Here is an 18,412-nt window from a genome sequence, read left to right on the forward strand (position 1 = left end):
TTGAATGTCTACCTCTCTTTTAAAGCATTTTTGACAAGTGATCATAGTTTAGAAATTTTGAATCACGAACCCCATTCTCACCTCTCTCCACAGAACACCCTGTTCAGAGATTATTCAATTCCGAGGTAGACCTTACCAATCCACAGTGCCCTTAAAGTGACAAAGCTTCTTACAGGAAATACGTTATAATCACATACAACGACTTTATTGATATGACTCTGCAGACAGAAGAGCAATATCCTTCATGGGTGCTCTGTACATACCCCTGAAGTGCCAATGGCTCCAGGACGCCTGTGCGTCTTGGTATGCCCGTGGCTGGCGGGCTGCCCACTGAAACCCCAGCGCTTCATCACTCCCTGGAAACCTTTACCGATGCTGTGGCAATGGGAGATGGCATAGGTTAGGATGGTAAAGTAAAGAGAGCTCAAACAATCGATGCACTGCATTCACGACATGGACGTTCATAGAACGAAGGGAGCGTAAAAGTATTGAGAGAACAAAGAGCCTACACACATCAGGGAATCGTTAACTAACCACAACTACGAAGACGTTTTAAATATCAGTGTTAAACACTCCATCGAATGGGCCATTGTCTGCGCTCCGCATGAAGCACTTTGTGCACATACGTTTTTGCAGTAACGTCCACGTAAAAGCCAGGCCGGAAGTGTGCAGCATAAAGTGGCGTTCCTGCATTGCACAGAAGAGAGGACTTTCATGCGTGCACAGAACTCACAACTTGAAACCGTTCGGAATTCTTAGGACTCGGAAATACCTTCCAGCAATTCCGAAATGAGCCTGGGGATTTTAATCTCCGCAGCATCAGAAATAATTACCCACAATCGGATTGGCTCTCAACTTCACATTGCCGTACCGTGTAGAACTGAGCCACATTAAGCCTACAGGCCTAAAAATGCTGCAACAGTAGGACTACGAATGAGTCCAATGAGCGTGCAAAATTTTCATCGATTTCCGAGAAGGTGGAGAACACTGTACAGTGTACATTTTTTGGTCCATTTGACATCGAATAACACAATTTAGGAAGAGAGGGAGCATATTACAATGGCTTACGCAGATGAAGGTCACTCACCCGGTTTCAGTATTGCGTTGTCTGACACCTTGAACATAGATAGCTTTTCCTTTGGAGGAACACCGGCACGTCGGAATTTCTCCAGCTGATCTGCAGATCTCTGTTTTCGGATACAAGTTATGTGATACTGAATCCCACTCGCAGCCGTGCACGTTCCACCGAGTCAGACTAGGTCCAATAACATGGCTAACAATACTTGGCAAACTGCTGGCAATGAGCCACGTATTTGGTGTGCAGCAGCGGGGTCTTTCCATTGCTCAACATTTCCTTGTGATCTTCATGCTTTTAAACCTATTCTGGAAACTACCTCAAGGGTGGGCCTGTTGTCGTCTTACGCCAAAGACATTCACGATTATCGGTTCACATTATAACAAGTGAGGGGGTAAGATGACCAATCCTAACAATTTGTATACGATGGAAATGTTCAAACACAGCATGTAACCGCCAGGCTGACTGATAGACTGGATTCGGACCTGAACCAAAATCTAATCGGCTTGTTCTTGTCACCGAACCAACTCATCCACCTAGTTTTGTCATAACTCATCCATAACTATTTTAAATATCATGTTATACAATCACTTTTCACCCGATCTCTCAATGGTGAAGAATCACTTAAAAATTAAATAACTCGTATCCGAGTTAAAATAACTCGTATTAAATAACTCGTATTAAAATAACTTAAATTAAATAACTCGTATAAATTAAATAGCGCGCACAGCTGTAAGGACGAAGGACGGGAACAGTGGTGAGTTTGAGGTGAAGGTGGGAGTGCATCAGGGGTCGGTACTAAGTCCACTACTATTTGTAGCTGTGATGGAGGTGCTGGCTCAGAACGTAAAGGAGGGTTTACCGTGGGAGTTGTTGTATGCAGATGATCTGGTGTTGATTGCGGAAAGTATGCATGGACTGAAGGAGAAGATGAACAAGTGGAAGGCATGTATTGAGACAAAAGGTCTGAAGGTGAATATAGGAAAGACGAAGGTGATGGCAAGTGGTAAAGCATGTGGTGAGGTGGAAAGAACTGGGAAGTGGCCATGTGCTGTGTGCAGGAAGGGTGTCGGAGTGAACTCCATTCAATGTACAATGTGCGCTGAGTGGGTTCATCAAAAATGTAGTGGTCTGAGAGGGTCATTAACCAGTGTGGCAGCTACATTCAAATGTAAGGTGTGCACAGAGGGAGCTGCAGATGGAGGAAATATTGAGTTGGATCTTGGAGACGGCGTGAAGCTGGAAGGTGTGAAAACATTTTGCTACCTCGGAGACATGCTGAATGGAGAAAGTGGATCAGACTCGGCAACGGTTGCAAGAGTGAGATGTGCATGGAAGAAGTTTCGGGAACTGAGTGGCGTGCTGATGAGGAGGGGAGTGTCGTTGAAGCTGAAGGGAAAGGTGTATGCTGCATGTGTGAGAAGTGTTATGATTTATGGGAGCGAGACATGGGTAATGAACGTAGAGCAGCAACGAAGGTTGGAAAGGGTGGAAATGCGAATGGTTCGGTGGATGTGCGGAGTATCGTTGAGAGAGAGGAAGACAAATGATGAATTGCGAAAGATGATGGGAATAGAGCCTGTGATTGATGCTGTGAAGAGGAACAGGTTGAGATGGTTTGGTCATGTGTTGAGGAAGGATGAAAGTGACTGGTTGAGAAGAGTGATGGAAATGAATGTAGAAGGAAGTAGAGGACGGGGAAGACCGAGAAAGACTTGGCTAAAGATGGTGGAAGAAGAAATGCAGGCAAGGGGGTTAACAAGGAGAGATGCAGAAAATAGGGCAAAATGGAGAAGATTGTCATGGGGACTGCAATGCTTACCCCTGCTCTGGCAGGGAAAATGGCCTTAAAATGCATGTTGTTGTATCCGAATCTATATTCAGATCTTCACCAAAATCAAATCGAGTCATCCTCGTCACACACCCAACATGTCCACCAAGTTTTGTCCAAGTCCATCCATAACTTTTTGAGATATCGTGCTATGTATCAGTTTTAGCCATATCACTCAATGGTGAAGAATCACTGAAAAATTTAAATAATTCTCATATCCGAATCCATATTCAGATCTTCACCAAAATCAAATCGATTCATACTTGTCACACACACACATCCGCTCCACCAGGTTTCGTCCAAATCTGTCCTTAAGTTTTTGAGATATCCTGCTATATATCTTGTTGGCCCCATCTCCCAATGGTGAAGAATCACTTAAAAATTCCACAAGCCGGATCCGAATCCGGATCTTCACAAAATCTCTTCATTTCATCCTTGTTACATACACAACATCTCTGCCAAATTTCGTCCAATTACATCCACAACTTTAATATGTCCTGTTCACAGACAGACAGACAGAGGTTAAAACATAACCTCAATCCATCGTCGGTGGCAGAGGAAATCAATGAAATCGCCGATTTATTTTAAAAAATTAAAATAAAATAAAAATCGGTATACGGTCAATGTGCTGGTGTGAAATAAAATCAATTGAAAGCCTTTTAAGGTATAAGGTTCAAACTGCACGCTCTTGGTTGAACAACGAGATAATAATTCATCCATTACGTACAGAGAACGGTGACACGGTCCTTCCACCAACGACGAGTACGTCCTTGTCCGTCTTTCCTCGTTCTTTAGAGATGTACTCCATGACATGGCAATCCTGAACCTGTATGCAATGTCAAAAAGTATCATTTTTGTGGCAAAAATAAATCCACTTTCAAAGTAATAACAGGGACACATATTAGGTCCAATAACAGACGTTCAATAACAGGTGTCCCTGCCGTCGGAGAGTACAACGCACATAATCACGCCATTCACAAGGCACGCAAGGAGTACAAGGCACACCATTCCTAGGTGTTCCATATTGCATAATCGTACGCACGTATGGGTAGTCGGGTACAAATCGTACGCATGTACAAATCAGCCCACAGGTCCTAAAATCCGGCTCTGCCGCTCTATCTCAACCTCTCTCTGTTCTCTTCACCCTCTTTGCTCAAGGTCATCTACCATCAGCTTGGAAATCAGCCAACATTACCGCTTTAGACAAAAAAGGTGCAAAAACAGATCCTTGCTATGACAGACCAATCAGCTTGCTCCCAATAACCAGCAAGGTCATGGAATCAATCATCGCTTCTGACATCAAATCCTTCCTCTTCTCCAATGGCTTGATCTCAGATCACCAATTTGGATTCAGACCAGGTCATTCTACTCTGGACATGCTCTTCTGCTGTCTCAACAATGCATGGAGGTCCTTAATGCCAAACAGGAAATCAGAGCTGTCTCCCTTGACATATCACGTGCCTTTGATACGGTCTGGCACCCCGCTCTGCTCTCCAAACTCTCCTCCTATGGTATCCATGGAAATCTCCACGCATGGCTTGCGGACTTCCTCTCTGGTCATAGTCAACATGTGGCCCTGAATGGAATTCTCTCATCTCCCCTTCCTGTTCAGGCTGGAGTTCCCCAAGGTAGTGTTCTGGGCCCTGTGCTTTTTCTGGTCTTCATCAATGATCTCTCCGACTCTCTGGAAAATCCTCTCTATCTCTTTGCTGATGAATCCACTCTCTGCCGCTTCATTCCACATCCCTCAGATCGGCAGTCTGCAGCCTCCTCACTCTCTGCAGACCTGGACAAAATTACAGACTGGTCAAACAAGTGGACCATGTCTTTCAATCCCAACAAATCTCACACTCTCACGATGTCTCTCTGAAAAGATAGTCTGGAAAACCCTCCCATCTACTTTCTGAACAATCCTCTCCAAGAAGTTCTGTCACTCAAGCTTTTGCGTCTCACTATCTGCCATGATCTTTCCTGGGAAAACCACATTTCCAAGCTGGCCTCCAAAGCCAGTCGCCGACTGGGCATCATCCGTCTTGCGAAGTCCTTCCTTGGCACACCTGAGCTCCTCACCACATACAAGGCTTTCATCCGCAGCTCAATGGAATACTGTTCTCCCCTCTGGGTTGGTGCTCCTTCCTCACACCTAGCTCGGCTTCATGCTGTTGAAACCAAAGCTTTCAGAATCATTGGAATCTCCCGTGATGAAGCTAACTCCGAGGGCCTTTCACTCACTCGCCGCAGGCAGATACGTTGTCTTTCTGTCTTCTACCGACTCCTCTCCGGCCTTGGTCCCCCAGCTCTGTCCCCCAAATATTCCTGCAGGTCGCACAAGAGCTGCCTGCAACCCTCTTATGGTTAAACTGCCAAAATCAAGACTCTCTGCTCACCTTCGCTCCTTCATTCCCCTTTTCTCCTGCCTCTGGAACAAACTCCCTCACTCTCTTCAATCCCACTCCTCCCTCCAGGTCTTTAAAACAGCTGTTGACCACCATCTCTTGTCTTCCACCATCCAAAACTTGTCTTCCACCTTGATCTTTTCTACCCCCATTAATTCACCCCTGATCCACTTTTTTGAAATACTGACTTCTTTCATGGAAGTCCTAGCAGTCCACGTGTTTTATACCTCTTCCACCCCTCCTCCCCCACCCTTCCCGTGCCTCCTCCCCCCAAGCCCTCTCCCTCCCACAGATCTCCCGATGTCCCTGCTCTCAAATGTTGTACTTGTGTGCTTCCCTCTCTCTCCCCATCTTGTCTCCCGCTCCCTTTATCTTATGTTTTATGTGTCAGTTTTTTCTTTTTGTGATTAATGTTAGCTCTTGCACGAGCCTCGATGTTGTATACAAAAAAAAAATTAAAAAAAGTGAGACGAGCTGCGTCGGGCCTGTTCCCTACCGAAGAGGGCTTCACATTTCTTGCACCAACAACTAGTTTTTGTTAATACCCTGCTTTTACTGTTGTGCCCCTTTAATTCTGTTCAACGGAAGTTTCAGCTACTGCATTTTATCCCGATATAGTCAGTTCAGTCTCTTCTGCCCCAAAGTGCCAGGAGCTTGACAATTCCGAAAGAGTGCAAGGACGGGGGCGATGCTGCACCTGCGATTTTGTCTTCCTTGATGTTATGGGGGTTTGGAGGGTGAATATGTTAGTCAGCCAATAAAGTTCCACCCATTGAATGTCATGGGAAACATACCACAGAAACATTTTCCTTGTGAACGTGGAGTTTCAGTGCAGAAGGCGTGGAGTTTAATTTAATCGGCCTCGGTGGTGTAATGTTTGGAGTGTCTGCTCTGAGTCTCGGGGGTCGGAGGTTCAAACCCCGACCGGGTCATATCAAAGACTTTAAAAATGGTGCGTGCTGCTTCCTTGCTTGGTGTTTAGCATACAAAAATGAAAGAGCACTGCCAAAAAACCATTGGTTGGTAATAATAGCACAGGCTTTGATGGGACTAATGGCCTCCTCCTGCATCAAAGTTCCTTGTGAGGGGATTCATGTTTATCATTACAAGGTGGGATTTAGGTGGGAGCAGACATGCTCAAGTTGTACTCGCACAGGAACAATTGGCGATATGAATGGGGCAAGCCTGTTATTATTGGCTGCTGCTCCTACACTACACAAGGGAAACCCAAATATTGAAATCCAGTTTTGCTTATCATCATAGACAGGTGGATTTTCATTAACTTTCCATCTCACGATAATTCATTTGTTCAGTATTTATTCTGTGGCACCGACCCTCTGTGTCTGTTGTCTTGTCTGCCTCCCTCCAGTCCTTAAAGAGTGCTGCCCAAAATCACCTCATGCTTTCTCCCATCCCCACCCCTGCTCTATTCTGCTCCCACTGACCTCCTCCCTACTTCCCTTCCCATTCCTTCACTCCTTCACTCATGTACCATGTATTTGTCTCCCCGATCCAATGTCAGTCGATGGAGTATGAAACTGCTTCCCCCTTTTTTTTCTTTTTTTTTTGTATACTGAATCGAGGCTCGTGAAAGAGCTAACATTTACTTCACAAACAAATCGACCAGACAAACAAAATACACAAAAAGAGGGAGCGGAAGACAAGATAGGGAGAAAAGGGGAAGCACACAAACACAACATCCGAGAGCAGGGAGATGTGTGGAAGGGAGAGGGCCCGGGGGGAGGAGGCATGGGAAGGGGGGGGGGGGGAGGGAGAAGTATAAAGCACAAGGACACCAAGGACTTCCAGGACAGAAGTTGGTATTTCAAAAAGTGGAATTGGGGTGAAATTAGCGGGGGTAGAAAGGATCAAGGTTTTGGATGGGGGAAGATAAGAGATGGTGGTGAACAGCTGTTTTAAAGACTTGGAGGGTGGAGTGGGATTGAAGAGAGTGAGGGAGTTTGTTCCAGAGGCAGGAGAAAAGAGGAATGAAGGAGTGAAGGTGAGCAGAGAGTCTTGATTTTGGCAGTTTAACCAAAAGAGGGTTGCAGGCAGATCTTGTGCGACCTGTCGGAATATTTGCAGGACAGAGCCCAGAGAGGGCTGGGGGGGCAAGGCCAGAGAGGAGCCGGTAGAAGACGGAAAGACCACCAACCTGCCTGCGGTGAGTGAGTGAGAGGCCCTTGGAGTTAGCTTCATCGCGGGAGATTCCAATGATTCTGAATGCTTTGGTTTCAACAGCGCGAAGGCGAGCTAGGTGTGAGGCAGGAGCACCAGCCCAGAGGGGAGAGCAGTATTCCATTGAGCTGCGGATGAAAGCCTTGTATGTGGTGAGGAGCTCAGGTGTGCCAAGGAAGGACTTCGCACGACGGAGGATGCCCAGTCGGCGACTGGCTTTGGAGGCCAGATTTGAAATGTGGTTTTTCCAGGAACGATCATGGCAGATAGTGAGACCCAAAAGCTTGAGTGACAGAACTTCTTGGAGAGGATTATTCAGAAAGTGGATGGGAGGGTTGTCCAGTCGGTCTTTTCGGAGAGACATCGTAAGAGTGTGAGATTTGTCAGGATTGAAAGACATGTTCCACTTGTTTGCCCTCTGTCGTTTTGCTCCTTCAAGCCTAGATTTCTACAGAACTTTATATTTTTATAAACATTTAAGTGAAAAGCTCATTCTTCCCTCCAGGTATTCTACAAGACAGCTGTTCATCACCATCTCAGATAATCCCCCATCCAAAAATCATGATCTTTTCTACCCCCGATAACTCCCCCTTCCCCTCCACCTCACACGCCCACCTCCTTCCAAATTTCCAGTTTCTCTTTCCTGAGAGTTTGCTTCTGTGTCCATCTTGTCCATCATGTACATCATGTGCATCCTCTCCTACCCCTCATTCCTCCCCACATCCCTCCGTTGTTCAAGTCTCCCTCGATTTGTCCCTCGGCCCTGCTGTTAGTGTTTCCCCCTCTCTGCTGTTCCTTTCGTTCTGTTACGCCATGATCCATTCAGTGTTCTAGCTCTTCCACGACCCTTGACCTTGTATACAAGAAGAAGAAGAAGCAGCGCTATGGTTGATGGAAAGTTTGATAAGAAAAGTGTGCCGGACAGATTGAGGCAGTGATTAGTAAACATTGTGTTACCTTTTGGATTGCTGTTCTTCAGTATGCGTGACTTTAAAAAACAGTTTTAAAACGTCATTAAACAAGATTTAATGTTAAACTCGTTTTAAAAAGAAACATGGATAACCTGCGTACAAGACCATTAAGCCTGGAGGTATTTTAACCACAAAACGGTACATTCACTGTTCGATCTAAGTTTGCAGAGCGGTTTCCCAAGCACAGCCAATGGTGGCAGAACTCTTCCATGGGCCTAGATTTTGTAAACAACAAAAAAGGAGCATTGAATGAATCAAAGGCCGGTAATAATCCGCTCCGACAAAGGTAATCCGCTCTGCTGGTACCAACCTCCTGACCCCCCCCCCCCCCCCCCCCCCCCATCCGGACCAAATTTAGATCCTGGGGGGACAGGGCCTTCTCCATCGCTGCTCCCACCCTCTGGAACTCGCTACCTCACACCATCAGAGACTCCTCCTCACTCACCACATTCAAAACATCACTCAAGACCCACCTGTTCAACACTGCATTCAACATTTAACCCACAGCATCTAACCCCTGACTATCTCCTCTCCTTCTCCCTCCTTTGTGCTTTGAATATTTCCCTATTGATTCTTCTTTTTTTGCAATTGTCTTTATGTTTTGCTATGCATTATGTTTTGCACTCTGTCAAAGCGTCTTTGGGCTTCCTGAAAAGCGCTATATAAAATAAATGCATTATTATTATTATTATTATTATTATTAATAAGTACGTTAACCGCTATGGGAAGCGAGATGCAATTGGCGTTTTGATCATTAGCCCTTTGTCAGAGCAAAAGCCTTTGCTGTGTTAAAAAGCATTAACGATAGAAATCACAAAACAATCACCATGGTAAATGACCTATTTCACAAGACAAACAGGAAGTAGGGAGCAGGAACAAGCTCTGATAGGTTCCATCTACAAAGCTGCCAAGTCACCGGCAGACCTGACACGTTTTGCTGTAAACTTTATGCGATTGTTACGCAGCGCACGCAAAGCGAAAAGCGGGATTAAGTAATTGGTTCACTTTCATCTGACAGTGTATGATCGAGGAACAACTCATTTAATTTGAATGTTATATTTTGAACACGAATCGGAAAACCAACCTTCCCCTTTTGCGAATTATTTTATTTATACGCCTTTAAATTTCTAAATCTTTATTTAAATTGAATTATACAGTGCGTATCAAAAAAAAGGTAATCCGAATTCAAGGGGTTAATATGCAAAGGTTATTTAGTTTGACAATTTACATGTGGTTTACCAATTATGAGGAGATCCTCAGCTTTCCATTGCTGTCACACATGAGCGAGTACATGTTCATTGAAAATGACTAGTTCAAATCGCATTTTTACAAGTTTGGCTAATCGGTGCAAGACAGTTTTAAATGTACGCATTACTTGTCGACTGCCAAGTTGATTATGTAAAATTGTTAAGCTGGTCTGGTAATCGTCGGTTGCGCCATCCTTTGTTTAAGATGGGTATTTAAGATGGGTATTTAACATGGGCCTACAGTGTATTGGTTTAGAGACAGTCTGAGTTATTGAAAAGATGGTTCAACTTACGACTGAACAGCGGACCTTCGTGGTTACAACCTTTCACCAAACTGGAAGTTTGCAGCGAACTCGTGATGCGTTCAGGGAACGTTTCCCAGAATGGGAGCCTCCAGCAGCCAAAACCATCTGGGCGAATGTTAGAAAATACCAAGAGCATGGCACTAGCCTCAACCGCAACAAGGAGAATTCTGGTAGGAGGTGCACTGGGCGATCGGAAATGAACATTGCAGCAGCAAGGCAGCAAGTTTTGGAGCATCCTAGGGATACCAGCGCAAGACGAAATGGGACGGGATTGCCTTTGGCAACATTCAACCGAATCACAAGACTGGACCTCCACCAACATCCATATCGGATTCACATCCGGCATCAACTTACGCCAGGGGATTTTGCCACGAGGCTGGTGCTTGCCAGATGGTTGATAGCACGTTGCGAAGCAGATGTCAATTTCCTGCGGTATCTCGTTATCGGCGACGAAGCTGCTTTCGCCATAGACGGCAAGGTCAATACCCATAATGTTCTTGAATATGCACCGACAGGACAACCCCAGGAATTTAATTTTGACACCAACATGAATCGACAAAAGTGGACTGTTTGGTTGGGACTTTGTGGAAGTGGTCATGTGATCGGACCATTTTTCTTTCAAAGGAATGTCAATGGTAACAGGTATCTGCAGATGATCAATGATGAAGTTTTACCGCAGCTGGAGGAGAACTTTTAGCGACAGGTTCGTGGTGTCTTCAGATATCTCTGGTGGGCCCAAGACGGCGCCCCAGCACATCGTCTTATCGCTGTCCGAGATCGACTGAGGGAACTCTTTGGAGACCGAGTCATCACCCTCAACCATGCAGTGGAATGGCCGCCAAGATCACCTGACCTCACACCATGTGATTATTTCCTTTGGGGACATTTAAAGAACATGGTGTTAGTAACTCCTCCCCGTGATCTTGAAGAATTGCAGGGCCGTATTCGACATGAAGTGGATGCTTTGCACAATGACCCGGCTATGGTGAGACGAGCAGTTCAGGGCATGCTCCGCCGCTTTTAGCTTTGTGTTGAAAGGGGAGGTGGACATGTTGAAGGTGTGGATGCATAAAGGCCAATCATTCCTGAGAAAAGTTCACATCTGACGTTCATTTTGCAGCAATTATCCTGACTTGCATCGATTAGCCAAACTTGTAAAAATGCTATTTGAACTTGTCATTTTCAATGAACATGTACTCGATCATGTGTGACAGCAATGATGCAAGGAAGGCATCAATGGAAAGCTGAGGATCTCCTCTTAATTAGTAAACCACATGTAAATTGTCAAAATAAATAACCTTTGCATATTAACCCCTTGAATTCGGATTACCTTTTTTTTGATATGCACTGTATACTTGAACACTGTAGAACACAAATCACCTTCATATCACTTCCAGGAACCTCCAGTTTTGCATTACCTGGACGTGTTCTATCGGGTGGTGTATGTAATAGGAACTGTCAAGCGCAGCCCCTGGGAAGTAGGCATGGCAGGTGAGAGGGTGCATTATCGGGGTGAAGAAGAGGCCGCCAATATGGCTATATACGATGCCGATTGGCATTGCGTTCTATGATGATCAATAAAGCCTCCACCTCCTAAATCCGTAACTCAATGTCGTCTTATTACAGTGTATAATACTGCTTCAGTAGCGCTAAACCAGTCTGATAAACACAAACAATGTGGACAACCGGACTCCTACCTGGAGTAACGTGACAGCGTGACGTTCACCAGTGGTCGACCAGATAGGAAGCATCCCTAGCTTCACTGCAATGAGGCCGACGCGAACCGATCCTGTAACAGGTATGCAAACCCACCATTTAAACTTGGAACAATATTAACGACAAATAATCCATCAATCTCAAAATATACTGTGTATGGACTTTTGAATTCCCACAAACTTTCGCTTCCTGTAAAAAAAAAAAACAACAACTTTGAACTTCAGACATTTTCCCTGCGAGGCCATCAAACTTCAAGTTGGCCCTGAAGTCTTTCAGGGTTAGAGTGCGGGACTCACCTTCGTTCCACGGATGCAGCGGCCACGGCTCATCGCGCAGGGGGTTCAATCGGCCTTGAAGGAGCTCCTGGTGCTCCATAGGTACTATTTTGCGCATGAACAGGTTGTTTTCCTCCGAAAGGTGCTCATCCCACCACGTAGAATCCAATGGGCGGTTGGAGTACGAGCGCGTTCCGCATGCAAGCAGCCGACTACACACTGCGGAGCTTCACGTGACACAGACACACAATCACAACATATCAGCACACCGCTCCAGAAAGATAAAACAAGCCTTATAGGAGGGATGTGCCGATGGGATAATGAGGGGAAGTGTGTAACAATGTACGTACGGTTAACACGTTGCATGCAGTGAAGCAATCACCACACTTTTGCTCTTCACTAAAAACCAGCCGTGCCTAACCGTCACATCACCGACGGCTTTAATCGAAAGACAGCTCATGTTGTACTTCACAAAACTATAGTTCATAAAACACCTTACCCCAGGTGGTCTTGAAAAACAAGGACATTGGCGGGGTGTGCAAGTGGCAAATTAGAATGGTCGAGGTGACGTAAAATGCCGTAATAGTTTGGCCAGGTACTGCTAAACGGAAGGGTTTGAAAGTGCAAAAACGGCAATTTGTGTTCTACAGTAAAGTATATAAATTATTTAAAATAAGAGATTTTAAAGGTTGTACAAATTGTTTTTGAAAGTTTACCGCTGTTGATGCGGTGTCTTTTACACCACCTTATCTTACGGGTCACATTAGTCTTCGTGCCTCTTGTTTGCGTCTTTTATGACGTCCTTAAAAATGGTACATTTCCTGTGGTATTACTTTCAATTCCATTTCATTGTCAGACAAGACTGAGCTCCCATTCTGAATTCCTCTTCTTCTTCTTCAGTTCCAGAAACATCTGTGATTAAACGGACAAAAATGTTTGCTCCAAATAAATCGATTATTAGCTTTCTAACATTGCCATTTTTACTATTCCACAACAGCAAGAACTCTTTTGAATGAACTGTGCCACACACGCACACATACTTCTCCTTTTAGTAATCGATGAAGGAATTCCATGGGAAGGTTGGGGATGAGTATACAGGTAAGATAGTTCAAAGGAAGAATTTACCACTTTGTGTTAAGGGAAGAATTGGTAAACTTTTTTTTCTTAAACTTAAAACTTAAACTTAAAAATGGTAAAATAAGTTTCATGATAAACTATTGACCCGCTCCAACAGGATTTACACATTTTCATTCCATCTGTAGCCTTTGGCACTGAGTAGTTTTCGCAAGATCTTCTTCTTTATATAGAACCACCTTTCGAGGCCATTTTTTCCCCGCAGAGCAGGGGTTGGCCTTTTTTGGGCACCGTGGTCCCCTTTTTGAAGCAATGTTTTATGGCCGGATGCCGTTCCTGCCATCAACCCTGTTAATCACCTCTTGCCACACACAGGGAATTACCAGTGAACTGGTACTCAATTTGCCGACCTCAGAAGGATGACAGGCTGAGTCAACCCCCCTGGTGTTAATTCAGCGATCGACCGGGATTCGAACCCAGGATCCTAGGATCCCAAGCTGGCACCCTAACCGCTAAGCCAACACCAGGCTTCTATTCTGCTCCCACCGACCTCCTCCCTACCTTTATATAATGGTCACAATTATTCCCACGTTCTTGTGATGTTGGCGGAAGAACATTTTCAGTCCAAGGCTTTCATAAACCGGCTGGCTAGGCCTACCGTTCGATTAAGCATTTAGCACAGTAATTTGTTGAGGATGCCGGCGAAAGCTCACGTACTCTTCAAGAAGGAAACCGAGGTATTGTTAACATGAATGAATGAATGAATGATCGTTTTAAGACCATTTTTCCCCGCTAGAGCAGGGTTAGCCTTGTGGGCCCCATGACAATCATGGTGCCCTGTTTTGAGGCAATGTTTTTATGGCTGGATGCCCTTCCTGACGCCAACCCTTAGTCGCCTCTTACGATGCGCAGGGATACAGTGTACCTATTCTAAACCGGGGTACACACCGGGATCATTCATCCCAGCAAGCTGGTACTCAATTTGCCGACCTCCGAAGGATGACAGGCTGAGTCAACCCCCTGGTGTTAATTCAGCGATCGACCGGGATTCGAACCCAGGATCCTAGGATCCCAAGCCGGCACCCCAACTGCTAAGCCAACACCAGGCTAGGTATTGTTAACATCCACCAACAAATTCCAGCAGACGTGATGTGATGCCCATTTAAAGTCCATCCGAGGGACGGCACACACACTTTTTGAATCACCAAGCGTGTGAAACAACAAGATGACAGTTTGTAGCTGGGTCAGGATTCGCATCCAGGCTACACAGTTTAGAGGTGAGGGTGCGTACCTGTAATATCCTATTTTAATATTTGAGAATAAACAATCATTTCTGCTGCCACACCTGCATTATCATGAACAACTTCTCATAAAGACGACTGGCCCTGAACTTGCTACTTCAACGTTCCATCAACGGTTACGTTAAAAAGCAAAAGCGATCATGTGACCTTTGATTTGAACTCTACCAAGAGCCATGACCTTAAACAGAATATTTCACGTCCACCTGTATCTATTCGGGTCAGCTTTAACTCTTAGCACAACTTTGTGCACACCATCCTACACTAACAACGTTATTAATTATTATTATCATACAAGCTCAGGGATCAGGGAAAAGCGAGGTAATGGAGGGTAAAAGGGCAATGAGGCAACAGGTGGAAAAGGGCAATGAGGCAACAGGTGGACACAGGTAAGGGAACAAACAAATAGGAAGAAAGAGATGGTGAGGAAATGCAGTAACCTGTTAGTGAAAGGTCGGGTTCGGTAGGGCTGGTTAATAGGGGTAGAAAGGATAATGGGTGGAGATGGTCGATGACATGAGATGTTCCTGCACCACTTGCTCCAAGCCCTGGAGGGAAGAATGGGATTCAATATCTTCTAGATCGAAGCCGGTTCTGTAAACCGGGGTATTTTACTTAAAATGCCGGCTACATACGGGATCCGAGATTCGGATCCTGGGTTCGAATCTCGGTCGATCGCCGAATTAATGCCAGGGGGGTTGACTCAGCCTGTCATCCTTCCGAGGTCGGCTAATTGAGTACCAGTTCACTGGTAATTCCCTGTTTGTCGTTGAAGGCGGCAAAAAGGGTTGGCGTCAGGAAGGGCATCCAGCCGTAAAACATTGCTTCAAAAAGGGGACCGAAAAACAACAACTACCACGGTCCCCGAAAAGGCCAACCCCCGCTTTGCGGGGAATAATGGCCTCTAAACGGTGGTTTATACGGGATATCCGGCTACACATGCGATAGGCGTCGACATATGGGATAGGCGGCTACATAACGGATAGGCGGCTACATAACGGATAGGCGGCTACATAACGGATAGGTGGCTACATAACGGATAGGCGGCTACATAATGGATAGGCGGCTACATAATGGATAGGCGGCTACATAACGGATAGGCGGCTACATAACGGATAGGCGGCCACATAACGGATAGGCGGCCACATAACGGATAGGCGGCTACAGAACGGATAGGCGGCTACATAACGGATAGGCGGCTACATAACGGATAGGCGGCTACATAACGGATAGGCGGCCACATAACGGATAGGTGGCTACATAACTGATAGGCGGCTACATAATGGATAGGCGGCTACAGAACAGATAGGCGGCTACATATGGGATATCCGGCTACACATGGGATAGGCGGCTACATAACTGATAGGCGGCTACATAACGAATAGGCGGCTACATAACGGATAGGCGGCTACATAACGGATAGGCGGCTACATATGGGATAGGCAGCTACATAACGGATAGGCGGCTACATAACGGATAGGCGGCCACATAACGGATAGGTGGCTACATAACTGATAGGCGGCTACATAATGGATAGGCGGCTACAGAACAGATAGGCGGCTACATATGGGATATCCGGCTACACACGGAATAGGCGGCTACATAACGGATAGGCGGCTACATAACGGATAGGCGGCTACATAACGGATAGGCGGCTACATAATGGATAGGCGGCTACAGAACAGATAGGCGGCTACACACGGGATAGGCGGCTACATAACTGATAGGCGGCTACATAACGGATAGGCGGCTACATAACGGATAGGCGGCTACATAACGGATAGGCGGCTACATAACGGATAGGCGGCTACATAACGGATAGGCGGCTACATAACGGATAGGCGGCTACATAACGGATAGGCGGCTACATAACGGATAGGCGGCTACATAACGGATAGGCGGCTACATAACGGATAGGCGGCTACATAACGGATAGGCGGCTACATAACGGGTAGGCGGCTACATAACGGGTAGGCGGCTACATAACGGGTAGGCGGCTACATAACGGATAGGCGGCTACATAACGGATAGGCGGCTACAGAACGGATAGGCGGCTACATAACGAATAGGCGGCTACATAACGAATAGGCGGCTACATAACGGATAGGCGGCTACATAACGGATAGGCGGCTACATAACGGATAGGCGGCTACATAACGGATAGGCGGCTACATAACGGATAGGCGGCTACATAACGGATAGGCGGCTACAGAACGGATAGGCGGCTACATAACGAATAGGCGGCTACATAACGGATAGGCGGCTACATAACGGATAGGCGGCTACATAACGGATAGGCGGCTACATAACGGGTAGGCGGCTACATAACGGATAGGCGGCTACATAACGGGTAGGCGGCTACATAACGAATAGGCGGCTACATAACGGGTAGGCGGCTACATACGGGATATCCGGCTGCACAACGGACAGGCGGCTGCACACGGGATATCCGGCTATATATGGGATCGCCGGATAAACAAGAAAAGCTAGGGTGCTCCATGATGCCGCACCATCCACGGCACCCAATCAAATGGGAGCATTTGCATCGGACATTCGGACTTCACTAGTGTAGTGATTGTGACCGGGGTCCGAGTTCGAAACACAAAACTAACCGATCAACGTGAACTTACATCCTGAGGGTCGTGCACCGTCTACCTATGTAAGCTTAAAGTGGGAATCCTCATTATTTATAAAGCAGTTGCTTCATTCAACGCTCCATGCTCAGGTCAGTGCTGGCGGAGTCACCACGGCAACTCAGCGAGCTAAGAGCTAGGCCTCAGGCCTCAGGCCTCACGCACCGGCTGGCTCTCAAGAACACGCAGAGCGACGTCATGGCGAATCCACCGTGAACCGCTTGAAGATCAGGTCTCCGTGAAGCGTGAACCGCTTGAGGATCAGGTCAGGTCTCCGTGATGCAGGCCTGTCACCATGGGACTAGCTCAACCATTGCGCGGACACGCAGTCACGCACCAATCACGCTGTTACGCGATGACGTCACACCTGTGCCGACACGTCTTGTTGTTGTTGTTGTTGTTGTTGTTGGTGGTGGTGGTGTTGTTTTAACGCTACTACTACTGCTGTTGTTGTTTATTTGTTTTTATTGTTATTGTTGCTGTTGTTATAGTATTTAGAAGACTTATTTGCACGAATGTTGTGTGAATTAAACCTGATGCTTCAAAAGCTCACGGAACGACGCGTGATTTTGTGAGACACCGAAGTCGTTATTTCATAAAGGTATAAATTTTATAAACTCATTAATTTCCCATATTGTTCTCCATTAAGCCTGGACCTGGTGCAGGCTTACCGGTTGGGGTGCTGGCTTACGGGTTGGGGTGCTGGCTTACCGGTTGGTAACGTTTAGGGTGGTAACGTTTAGGTTTAGGGTTTAGGGTGCTTACGGTTAGGGTGCTGGCTTAGGGAGTTGGCTTACCGGTTAGGGTGTTGGCTTACCGGTTAGGGTGTTGGCTTACCGATTAGGGTGCTGGCTTCCCGGTTAGGGTGCAGGCTTACTAGTTAGGGTGCTGGCTTACCGGTTAGTGTGCTGGCTTACCGATTAGGGCGCCGGCTTCCCGGTTAAGGTGCCGGCTTACCGATTAGGGCGCCGGATTCCCGGTTAGGGTGTGGGCTTACCGGTTAGGGTGCAGGCTTACCGTTTAGGGTGCTGGCTTACCGGTTAGGGTGCTGGCTTACCGGTTAGGGTGCAGGCTTACTGGTTAGGGCGCTGGCTTCCTGGTTAGGGTGCTGGCTTACCGGTTAGGGTGCTGGCTTACCGTTTAGGGTGCTGGCTTACCGGTTAGGGTGCTGGCTTACCGGTTAGGGTGCAGGCTTACCGGTTAGGGTGCTGGCTTACCGGTTAGTGCGCTGGCTTACCGATTAGGGTGCCGGCTTACCGATTAGGGTGCCGGCTTACCGGTTAGGGTGCCGGCTTACCGGTTAGGGTGCCGGCTTACCGGTTAGGGTGCAGGCTTACCGGTTAGGGTGCTGGCTTACCGGTTAGGGTGTAGGCTTACCGGTTAGGGTGCTGGTTTACCGGTTAGGGCGCTGCC

At 46.6% G+C, this 18,412-nt stretch overlaps 1 protein-coding gene across 2 annotated transcripts in view; it reads right to left on the reverse strand.

Annotated features, from left to right (window-relative positions):
* The window catches only part of MRPL3 (mitochondrial ribosomal protein L3), a 40,418-nt gene extending 23,008 nt beyond the window's left edge, over positions 1–17,410 (reverse strand). The window contains exons 1-8 of one of the 2 annotated variants that reach the window (XM_068128016.2): positions 17,165–17,410; positions 14,807–14,914; positions 12,016–12,221; positions 11,701–11,792; positions 3,634–3,732; positions 1,088–1,187; positions 627–687; positions 264–375 (exon numbers count right to left, since the gene is read on the reverse strand). In XM_068128016.2, coding sequence (XP_067984117.1) covers positions 264–375; positions 627–687; positions 1,088–1,187; positions 3,634–3,732; positions 11,701–11,792; positions 12,016–12,221; positions 14,807–14,914; positions 17,165–17,199 — 813 coding nt within the window. In that variant the 5' untranslated portion in view covers positions 17,200–17,410. The remainder of the gene's footprint in view (positions 1–263; positions 376–626; positions 688–1,087; positions 1,188–3,633; positions 3,733–11,700; positions 11,793–12,015; positions 12,222–14,806; positions 14,915–17,164) is intronic. The other variant, XM_068128017.2, reaches the window with a different exon arrangement.
* Positions 17,411–18,412: the final 1,002 nt, after the last annotated feature.

The sequence above is a fragment of the Myxine glutinosa genome, chromosome 9 (genome assembly GCF_964187855.1).
Source record: "Myxine glutinosa chromosome 9, kmMyxGlut1.1, whole genome shotgun sequence".
Taxonomy (NCBI): domain Eukaryota; kingdom Metazoa; phylum Chordata; class Myxini; order Myxiniformes; family Myxinidae; genus Myxine; species Myxine glutinosa.